Below are 11,367 nucleotides of genomic sequence, written 5' to 3' on the forward strand. Positions count from 1 at the left end.
ATTTGAAGAATTTTTTTCTCTTCACTCTCTGGCGGCAACAATCGTCTGGCTCGATGGTGAATCTCTCTTCGAAACTGTATAGTATCCAATCAGTATCCAATATGCATAGACTTATTTCAGACGAACTACCTTAAATGCCTTATCAAGGAGCGCAACAGTTCTGGGTGGATGATTTAACGGAGGCCATTTCAGATTGACCCCTAGACAACTCAATTCTGGTGTCTCCGAATGAAGCTTTAACGCAGAGTAATATTGGTAAATCATATCTATTGGGCCAGTCGGAAAACAGTGGGCAGTTAGACAAGTTCAGTGGTGCAGCAGGTCGACGTAATCGGATATTCTCGACACTTTCTCTCACTGGACGTTTTTTTAGTAATAACTCGACTCCAGCGCCACCTGGCGGCTTCTTTTTGTAAAAGTATTGCGTTTACCATTACCAATGCATATCCCGAATATAAGCCAAATCGGATCATGCGTACAATTTTTAGTAATAACTCGACTTCAGCTACACCTGGCAGGTCAAATTGTGTGCTGAAACTATCTAGAGACCCACTCAAACACACTCAACGCCCCAGTTTCAAACAGTCCCACTTCTCTGCATGAGTATTTATGTCATTGCTTTCATAAATATCGATACCATGTTCGAGTATTTTAGCCCTTAAAAATTCTGCAGTAGGTGTGCGAAATTAAAAAAAAAATCGGTAAAGTCGTTCTCGAGCTTTGCGAATAGAAAAAACGGCTTTCAAAATATATGTATATTAGTATAGATAACTCGACTTCAGCGCTCCCTAGCTGAAAAATGTTTCGCCAAGATGTTTTCCTTTCTATTACCAATATATATATATAAAATATGACCGAAATCGGACGATAAATACAATTTTTAGTAATAAGTTTTTAGTAATAAGTCGATCCCAGCGCCACTTTTCGGGGTGTTCTCTCCGTAACATTTCTCCTCGGGCAGAGATAAACACAACTAAAAAATCCTTCTTGAGTTATGTGCTCATACATTTTACGTAACTTAGTTTCACATATATAGAGATATAGATATAAATTTTTACTTACGGTTAAGAGTGCATTTAATTGAATTAATTAAGGCATTTAACTTTCATACCCTGAATGCGTTGTAATATTTTAATCAGTATATATTTAAGTCCCAAAAAATTTAAGCGAGTGGCAACCCTATCAAAAAGTTTTAATTTTTACCACAAGCAGTGAAGGTTTCCTTCAAAATTTTATTTAAATCATTCCATTTGATGAATCATTATGGAAGATATGGCGCTTTATCGACCGGGTGCAGTGCTTTCAGCTTTTTAAAACCCAATTTTTTTTGGAAATACTTAAATTTGAACAACGTGAGTATTTTTCGCATGTGCGAGCATGAGCTTCTCCTCTTCAAAATGAGATATCATTTATTAAATTTGATAAAATATTAAAGGAGATATCGTTTGGTAACAGGAAAATACCTTCTAGAAATAAGTGTACATACATATATGTAGATTAATGCAATTAAATGCGCACAATGTATGTACATATACAAAATTCATGTAGGCGATAATTACAAAATATAAAACTCATATTAATAGCACTTTGTTGACACTTTTTCTTTGTAATTTACTCACCTCATTAAATATAGAATACGCCAAACACATTGACACCGGATGCAGCGGCTTGTAGTGATTACCGAATGTGTACATATACCAAAGTCCTGGCGCCGGAAATATCACCGTCAGCATATCACATATCGCCATGGCTGAAAATATGGGAAAAGTTTTCATGTATGAAAATAGATATATATATGTATGCATATAGATGTGTAATTAGTGAAAATATGATGGCAGTAGATATCAGTTTACAAATTACATATGACTACATATGTACATCTATAGATTTTAAAATATTTGCTTTTATCTTTTATGTATATTTGGCGTTGTTGGTCGCATAAGAAGTATGACCATTATAAAACGACAATATCTCTACTAATACTGTACAATAAAATCAAAGCTTTTCTAAAATAACGAGGTGTATACAACGGCTTCTGCCACATTACAGACTCTTCTGTGTCAGTAGTGTTTGTCCGATACCACCTTGTACGCGATGTTGAACTCATTAATAGTTACCAAGAGAATACTCGATGCTACTCAAAGTATTGCTCGAAAATACTCGACTCTACTCATGATACAAACAGGAAGGTAGTTTCAATAAACAACTTTTGACGGATAATACAATTTTTTGAAGTTCCCTAAATTGTGAGTATTATCAATGGCCTTACCACTTTGGTAATATTAAAACAATAAATCGGAGTATTTTCCTTCCCATATTTATACCAATGTAATAACATTTCAAATCAAACACCATTGTCACCGCTTGGTATGTTTTTTTGTACTTCCAGATAAGTTAGGCAACGTAAGTTTCGACTACATACATACAAAAAATACGCTTCTCTTCTCTTCTATTGGATCTTCACGGGGTCATCTTCAGGCCATTGACTATCTCCTGGACTCGGTTTTCTATCGAATTTGGAGGCTGCCACAAAAAGAAAGCGCGAAAGGTTGTGCTAGGTTTTTTTATGGAACACCTGGGGCAAGGGATAAGCTAAAAGATCGTGTAATAGTTCTTTCTGCACATTTCGATGCATCCTAATTGGAGCAAGATTCACTGAGAGTGATCCAGCGATCTAAAAAAATTGAAACGCGTTCGCTCTGAACGTGTGGTGGGTTGATATGCTTTAAAGGCGAATACCTTTGACATTAGCTTTTGAAATCTATCTGCCCTTCAAGCAGAGTTTTTGAGAACAAAATTTGTTTAACCTTAAGTGTCCAGATTTAAAACCGTTCAGTGAAAAAAAACGTCCGCTTCTAACTAGAATAGACTTCTCTTCAATATCTATATTCAAGCAAACTGCAGTCCTGAGAGAGGCTTGCAACGTTGACTTGTTCACGATAGCTTCTACACAAAGAAGCCTAACTAAAACCAGTTCTCTTGGGAAGAAGGGGACTTTTTGATTCCTTGAACAAGGAGATCTGCTTTATCAAAAGGTTCCTAGTAAAAGTCACAAATCGAGAAAACTGAACAAACGAGCGCACCGCCATTGATAGTAGATGCGTACATACATACATGGTATGCAGACGGCTTAGAGATGAGGCATACGTGAATCGGGGCGTATAATGATTTACATAACACTCATACGCCCTGCAGAACGCCATATGAAGAGAACGGTATGGCTAAAGTTGCCTGAAATAGGTTTCAACTTCGGAATATAGTCGGTAGCGGTGCGAATGGAGCGCTAATAACATTAACAACAACAACAAGTACGTAATAAAAAAATCAGCCTTTCCATGATAAGCTATTAATTTAGTTTGGTGTATGTACAATGTATACATATTGCACACCATCTTAAAAAGAGGCGCAACTCAAAAAAATTTAGGTCGAATTTTTTTTTGCAAAAATGGATTCGTAGGATTTATCTGCAATTAATGTTTGTAAGTACTTTTTTTCTTCATAATTATATTCTCTAATTATAAAACTACTGTTATGCCAGTTTTTGTATTAATTGTATTAAATCTGTACTATACACAAGCAGTCGTATTTTCAGATCTGATTTTTGAGCTGTGCCTCTTTTGAGGGATGGTGTGCGATATGTGCATTTGTTTTATGTATATTACGGATAGCAAGGAAACGTGATACCATCATTTACATACACATAAAGAGTGATTGGCAATTTGTGCTCAGCTGATTGCTGAGTCTGAAAGTGTGTGCTCCACTTAACTGTACACGTGTGTGTGTGTGTTAAAGAGTATGCAGTCTGGCTTGAAAGTTTGGTTGCGCGGAAATTTAAAACCACTCATTACATTTTCATATATGGCCATAAAGAAATGTATGTAGTTTATGCCAATTAGCTTTAGAGAGATAGGAAATTTGTAGGCAACAAACCTCATTGGCTTTTTAAGTTAAACCCTTATTAAACTTTGTACATTTTAACTTTATCGCTTGAAAATTTCATCGCAAATTTTGTGCAGCTTATTATTTGCACACCAGAGCACATCATTCATTACACACTTGTTTTTATTTTAATTTTAATAGCACATTTTATATACCACAACTCTCTCTACTAACTGAGAGCAGCACAGCGTGAAAAGTGCTTCTAAGTAGTACCTCTTCAAATTGCAAATAGTTTAATGGCAGTTTCCGAGTAAATACTCTGGAACATGTATGAATTTTAATCACAAGTGTGAATTTTAATTACACGAGTAAATGCTTAATTATTTTAACGCATGCTCTCCACTTGCATCACTGCGCATATTTCTAGTGCCTTTTCTATGCCTTCTTGCTTAGTTCATATTTTGTTAGTGTAAATTTGCTTTTGCCGAGCTTGCTAAGTAAATCTGACAAATTCTAGTAGTTAATTAAAGTTGGCACCAAATACAACATATCTGCGAAATTTGAAAAGTGTGCCACCAAGCTAAAAAATATATATCGCAACAATTTTGTAATTTTAATGTAATGTAATGAAAAAAATCACATTGACTATAATATGACGATGATTTGCTAAACAAAAATCCTAATTTTAAAATTTTTATTGGCACAATCGAAATTCGTTCTAAAATTCTTATATACAGATGAGTGCAACTAATTAGCAACGTAATTCAAAACGATATTGCTTGCAAATTATGTTTATTTATTTATTTTTAATAATTTTCACTTAAAATATATTTGAATCTATTTCAGAAACAACAATAACAAAAGTTGCAAAGCTTGCACAAATTGCAAAAAAATTAATCACACTTCAAAAAATTGTCATCAAAATTTCAAAATTTTTAATTAGAATATTTAGAAAATTTTCGGGTATGCAGTTTTGTAGCCCATTCAATTTTAGTATAATAAAGTGCCAGTTTCAAGTCGCTAAAAATTACCGTTGATTTTTTAGAATTTTTTTTGTGGAGGGTGTTGCGCATTTTCTTCCATATAACACATGATCAAAATATTTTTTTACATGGAAAAAAATCCAATTAAAAATTTTAAAATTTTGATGACAATTTTTTGAAGTTTGATTAATTTTTTTGCAATTTGTGCAAGCTTTGCAACTTTTGTTATTGTGGTTTCTGATATAGATTGAATTATATTTTAAATGAAAATTACTAAAAATAAATAAATAAACATAACTTGCAAGCAATATCGTTTTGAATTTCGTTGCTAATTAGTTGCACGCATCTGTATATAGATGAAGAAATTGATATATATGTATATTCTTGAAGAATGCTGTACGCAAATATACCATGGCAATATTTAATTAAGTAAACGCGTTAGCTGCCTGTGTATGATGCTGCGGGGCGTATACTTTACATACACAATCACGGGTCAGTGATTACATTGTTGTAGATCTGCCACTTTTTTGAGCATCTACCACATCTACCACACAAGGTCTGAAATCTACCACATATTCGCGTTTTGAGTAGTTTTATTTTTGCTCAACATAATTTTCTTAATTTTAAGAGCAGAAATTGTCCAACACTAAACACTAACAACAGGCAGAATGGGAGGATAAAATAAGCTGTAAAAGAGTAAATTTTCTCCATATTCAATTTTTCGACATCAAACGAGGTTTTATTGTGTTAAATTGCAAAATATATGATTTATAAAAAGAATTAATTGCGAAAATAATAAAAACCGGCGATTTTTGTGAAATGATTAGCGAATTTCAGTGCATCTCAAATTTCTAAAGCGTTGTTTACTTTTACTTGAGAATTGCCAAAATCGGCAAATCCCAAGTAGCATTTCTGGAACGAGCCACATTTGTTCGCTACATCGTGATGTGATAAAAAGAAAAGCTGGCAGTACTTCGCAAGGTTGCAGAAATCTTTCAAAATATGTTCGAAACTGTCAAGGAAAAAAATTGCCAAAACTCAACGCAATTTTTATCAACTTCAATCTTGCACTTTATTATACTAAAATTAATTTTGTTTTAGATTATAATTAAAATGTTAGCAATTTAGGTGAAACCTTGCAGATTTTTTTTTTTAATTTTTGTACAAAGTTTGATCCAAAATCTAAGATTTATCAAATTTTTTTGAAATCTACCACATTTTTTTCCAGATTCTACCACACAATTTTTTTTTTTAAGTCCGATCACTGTCACGGGTATATGTATGAGAACGAGTGGTTACTTTGACTTTTTTAGTATATTTTTCAAGTTTTCATTTAAATACAATTTCGCAATGAAATATTTTTTATGCAAAACAAGCGATAATGCACTGTCTAAGGTAAGTGTGCCATCATTTTCTACCAAAAACACGTTTTTGTCGAAAAATCTAACAAGTCGTGGTAATTTAAAAATTGGACATAAATTTACGGCCACTTGAAAACTGTGCATCAAATTTGATAACTAGAAAAACTTGGACATAAATCTTCATTCATAAGTTGGTTATTAAGGTGTCAAATTTAAGGGTTAGGGCTGTAGATGTGCAAAAAGGTTTTACTTTTTCGAAAGAGTTGCCTTTTAAAAAATTCAAGTAAAATTATTTAAAAGTCAATTAGAACAATATGAGTATCATTGGAAATGGAAATTTAGGAAATCAGATAAGTGAAATATTTATTAAAACATGGTTGTAGGACGACAGCGGTTTAAGTAGGCTTTAGTTTGGAAATATTTTGAAGGCGGTTGCCACCTATTTTAAAACTCGAATTTAGTTAACCTATACACAAGGAAGCATAAATACATATCAAACGAAAGCGTGTTAAGAAACCTTTAGTTTGAACACTTAGAATATTAATGAGGTGTTGAGAGAGTTTAAAAAGTTTATTTCTAATTACTTAATAAGTTAAATTAATTTTAAGATATTGATATAAATCGAAATTTGTTTGGAAAATCAAGTTCTACTTAAATTATAAGTTAATTAAATTATGTTCACAATGTCAGATGGAGAATATTTAAAAAGCTTTAAGGTTGAAACTACTTGCGAGAAGTCTTTAAAAAGGGTTGCCCAATGTTTAAAACTGAAATTTGAATTATTTAATAAGTTAGATGAATTACTAAAAGATGGGTTTGGGTAAATTGAGCCAATTAGAAAAATTAAATTTGCATCGCAATTTTAATGTCGGACGAAAGAAGAAGGTTTTAGTTTGAAAATATTTTGAAGTTGGCTGCCACCTCTTTGAAATATCGAGTTTACTTGTCTTATACAGAAGGTATGTCAAATAGATATTAAAATATGTGTGTCAAACGAAATCTTTAGCTTATGAATCTGACTAACATTTGGAATAGTTTTTAAGTTTTTAAAATTCAATTTTGGGCGTTTTAACGCCATGCGGGCTCACTAGTTTTTTCTAAAGTCTCATCGTCTTCAAAGTAAAACCGACATTCTGACTCTGTGGTCACGCCTATTCGTGTACATGAAAACGTCATCAATCTGGTCAAGCATAGAGTAACCTGATATCAGTTCCAATTAATCGAATAATATGCTTCCTTTCAAAAGTGTAGTCGATGAACATGTTCCTCCTACGGCTCCCTACTGTCGCGTAGTAGCTAATGCGTTCTAATATGTCCGCTCAATAATTAGGGCTTTCTACTGAAGTAATACATTTTCACAAAAAAATACAAACTTTTCCTTGCTCTTGTTTCACGCTGTTGTTGCCTATGCCAATAGGGCCTAAACTTCAAACATATCACAGGCATAACAAATCTGCGGCATTTCACACGAATATGTAGTAGTTCAATAAAGCCATTTGTCATTTTTCACACGCCTACGTGCCGAAATCTAATTAAAGATGGGTATAATTTCAAATTCATATTTTCATAGAAAACGTAAATGAAAATGATCCAGCAGCGTATGAAATGGCGGATGCAAGGGCATTAAATGAGATGAAGGGCCGACTGTGCGACCAACAGCTGCTGCTGCTACCTAAATTGCCAATAATATCGATTTCATTTTAATATGTGTTTACACTTGCAATATGTTTGTGTAGAGCTACATATGTGTATGTGCTGTCACTTAGAAATTTGTTTACTGTTTACATTTCACAACGCATGCATGCCGCCTCTGGCGCCTCCTCTTGCTGACGCCACATAGCGACATTGCGCCACCAGGGCGTATACTTAATATTGAAATTAATGTTGTCGTTGCTTTCGCGCGTGTTTACATCAAGGATCAGGCGTTCAAATCATTTTGTATTACCCATATGTGTGTATATGGAGACAAATATCAGTGTGGATATGTATGTACATATGTGACAGTGCATATAAGCAAGTATATACATAAGTACATTAGGGTGGCCCTTAATATATCAACATAATGGGACCCTTCTTTATTTCGTTTTACATACAAAATGAAAACTTCTGGAAAAATTAAAGAATTATCAGATTTTAAGTTAAGATTTTGACGAATTTGTCGTTAAAAAAAAAAATATATATATATATATTTAAATGTGTTAAAAAAGTTCGAAATTTTTACGAAAGTTTGTTGATTGTTTTTTTAATATTGCAGTTCTGTTAATGAATGAACTATATATTTTTTTGATAAAAAACAGACAAAATTAAGTAATATCAAAAATTATATGTTAGAACTTTTCAAAATATGGTGCGACTACAATTTTTTTAACAACTGTATTTAAAAGTCCATGCTCTACTCGCAACGTCTGAGGCTTTTCCCATTGATCTCAAACTTCATATGTGATAGTTTTTCGAATAATCTCTGATTTCTAAAAATAAAGTTTATTTATTTCCCAGACTTTTGAAGATTTGCGCGAATTTTTTCGTGACTTTTCAAGATTTGTCCGCATTTTTCGGGTTTTTTCGAATTCTAGTTTTCAGTATTTTTTTTTTTTTTTTAAGAACTGTTGCTAGTAGTTTGTCACTTTTCTGGATTTTAACGCGCTTAAATTTTTTTTGGGATATTTATGAAATTTTAAGAGATTTTTTAGAATTTTACGGAATTTTTCAGAAAATTATATATTATTAATTAAATTATTATTTTTAAATTATTATTTTAAATTAATATATTTACGTCCAACAATTTTATTGAGCTTGGGGTTGTTTTTAATGAAAGTTTTTTGTAGAAAAATAACAATAATTTACATAAGATAGAAATTATAGCTGCTATATATATTCCGGATTTAACCACAGCTCCTCATCAAATGTTTTCATATAGTTCACGTCTAGACCACTGGCTCTGTAAGCCGGCGTTCCTGGCTCGAATACCAGTAAACTCGATGAAGAAATGTGACGAGGATGTGGTGATCTCCGAAAAAGCATCTATAATAGCTACCATGTGTGTTTTAAATAAAACGGCTTGATAAAATTGTGGAATACAAATTGTTATTAGGCCAAAAACTAATTTAAAAAAAAAAAACGTAAGTCATCAATACTGTTATTTTGCAATTTTTTGGATTCCATTGAAGTTTTAGATGCATTTTTTAGTATTTTTTTTGTGATTGTGCAATATTTGTTTTAACTTTTCGGGACCCTTCCAAATAGGGTGACCAGATGACAGGACAGGACACTGCATTTTTGAAAGATAGCACAATCACTTTCTTTTCCATGAGACTTGAGTTTTGAAATGATTGTTTTTATGCTCAATGGTAAGAATTGACAGTTCTCAGTTGAGAGTGGTGGGATGTAGGCAATTGCAAGCGAGGCTGTGAAAATCTTTTTCAAGGTCACCAACAAAAGCCGCTCACTTTCTTAAAGTACAATATATTTCTCATTTTTTTTTACTTTTTGTTTTTTTTTTGAACATTATGGATTTGTAAAGATTTTCTGAGATTTTTCGTAACCTTTTTGTTATATTTTTCGGGATTTGTAGTGAATATTCGAAACTTGTTGTTGCTTTTTAAAATTTTTCGGGACACTTCAGGATTTTTACCGAGAGGGCAAACAGAAATGGGAAACAATTTTGGTGCAGCAAATATTAAATCTGTTTTTGGTAGGCCTTTTGGTGCTGATTAAGAATCCGTAAGTGCAAAGTTTCCATCAGCTCAAGATTTTGAGAAAAACGAGGTCAAAATGTAAAAAAATTGCAAGAAACAAAAAGTGATAGAACCTTCTACTTGCGCTTAAATTAAATCTAGAGCTTTGCACCTTGACCTGATAGTCACTTAAAATCACGAATTTTAGTCGAAAGTTCAAACCTTTATTTAAGGCTAAGTGGAAGGTTCTATAAGTTTTTGTTTCTTTGCTAGGGCTTCTCAAAAAAATCTTTTTTTTACATTTTGAACTCGGCTGATGGAAACTATTTGCTTACGGATTCTTGCCGCACCAATTTCTGTGTTGCCCTATGATACTCATGATCTTGCCGTTTTTCGGAATTTTGGGGGAAAGTTGTAACGAAAAAGTGCATTTTGCTCTTTTAGAATGCCTAAAAAAAAAGTTAAAAACTACTGATTATTTTCTGCTGAAAACAATATCGTGTCTTTCTCTTTTTCATTAAAAACTTAATAGCAAAAACTAGACAGCATTTTTTGTTTGAAATTATTAATAAAATAACAAAACTATTTTGCTTTTACAACACTTACCCATTAGCACGAAATTTGTTGGCGTCGCCAAATGTTTCTTGCTCAATACCAACACTATCAGCGAATTCGCAGCAACCGTAATGATCAACAGAAAGGGCATACAATACCCATATAAAGGCATGCCATATTCCAGCGCGTTATCACAAGTCACATTCCAATATGACCAGTTGGAGACTATATCGAAGGATTCACAGGGCGGCAGATAGTCATAATAATCGCTCGAATTCTGATCGAACAATTGTGTGTCATTGTAGTCATTCGTGCTATCTATAGCCGCTAACATAGCCGCACTTAGGCCACTATAACTGCCAGCAATTGTTGCAGGGCTGTCGCTCCACTCCAAGGCATCATCACCGCTACTGCCGCCAACATCATCACGCGGGTAGAAAGCTGCTATCGCTGTAGTCGGTATCGATGTCGATGTCGGCGTAACTCCACTGCTATAGAACGCTGTCGTAAATGTGGAATTGAAATTACCCGTTTGCTGGATGGGTGCCATAATCGTGGCTGCGACTTCCGTGTCGGTTACAAGACTTGCGTGTGTTGTGTTATGTTGTTGTGCCAGCTGTGCAGCAGTCATATTTTGTCACAATCTATCGAATAAGTACAGTTCTTCCGCCTGTACGCCGTTGTTTTACGCGCTCAATTTGCCTGGGCAAAAATGTCTTTAAAGGGCGAAGCGCGTGGTAGCCTATGCTATATTTGTTTTGTTTTTGTTCTGACTTGGTTGCGGTTTGTAAGCAATGGGATAAAAGGGGTTCCCCAAATGTCTTATGGAAATATCTACGTCTAGTTATTTGAATCTGTTCGTTGCACTTGTGGCTTGGTTTTGAATTTTTTCTCTTTTGCCATTTTAGTGGTTGG

The 11,367-nt window shown here is 33.6% G+C and overlaps 1 protein-coding gene across 1 annotated transcript; it reads right to left on the reverse strand.

The window, feature by feature from the left end:
- Nucleotides 1–1,619: 1,619 nt before the first annotated feature.
- On the reverse strand, nt 1,620–11,083 carry LOC108370492 (sex peptide receptor-like; the record flags this gene model as incomplete). Its single annotated transcript, XM_017625819.1, has 2 exons — nt 10,504–11,083; nt 1,620–1,750 (listed from the first exon to the last, which is right to left on the reverse strand). Coding segments are annotated over exons 1-2 (711 nt in total), but the record flags the coding sequence as incomplete, so codon positions are not given.
- Nucleotides 11,084–11,367: the final 284 nt, after the last annotated feature.

Source organism: Rhagoletis zephyria, unplaced genomic scaffold, assembly GCF_001687245.7.
Source record: "Rhagoletis zephyria isolate East Lansing unplaced genomic scaffold, Rhagoletis_zephyria_1.1 Rzeph_scaffold_04274, whole genome shotgun sequence".
Classification (NCBI taxonomy): Eukaryota; Metazoa; Arthropoda; class Insecta; order Diptera; family Tephritidae; genus Rhagoletis; species Rhagoletis zephyria.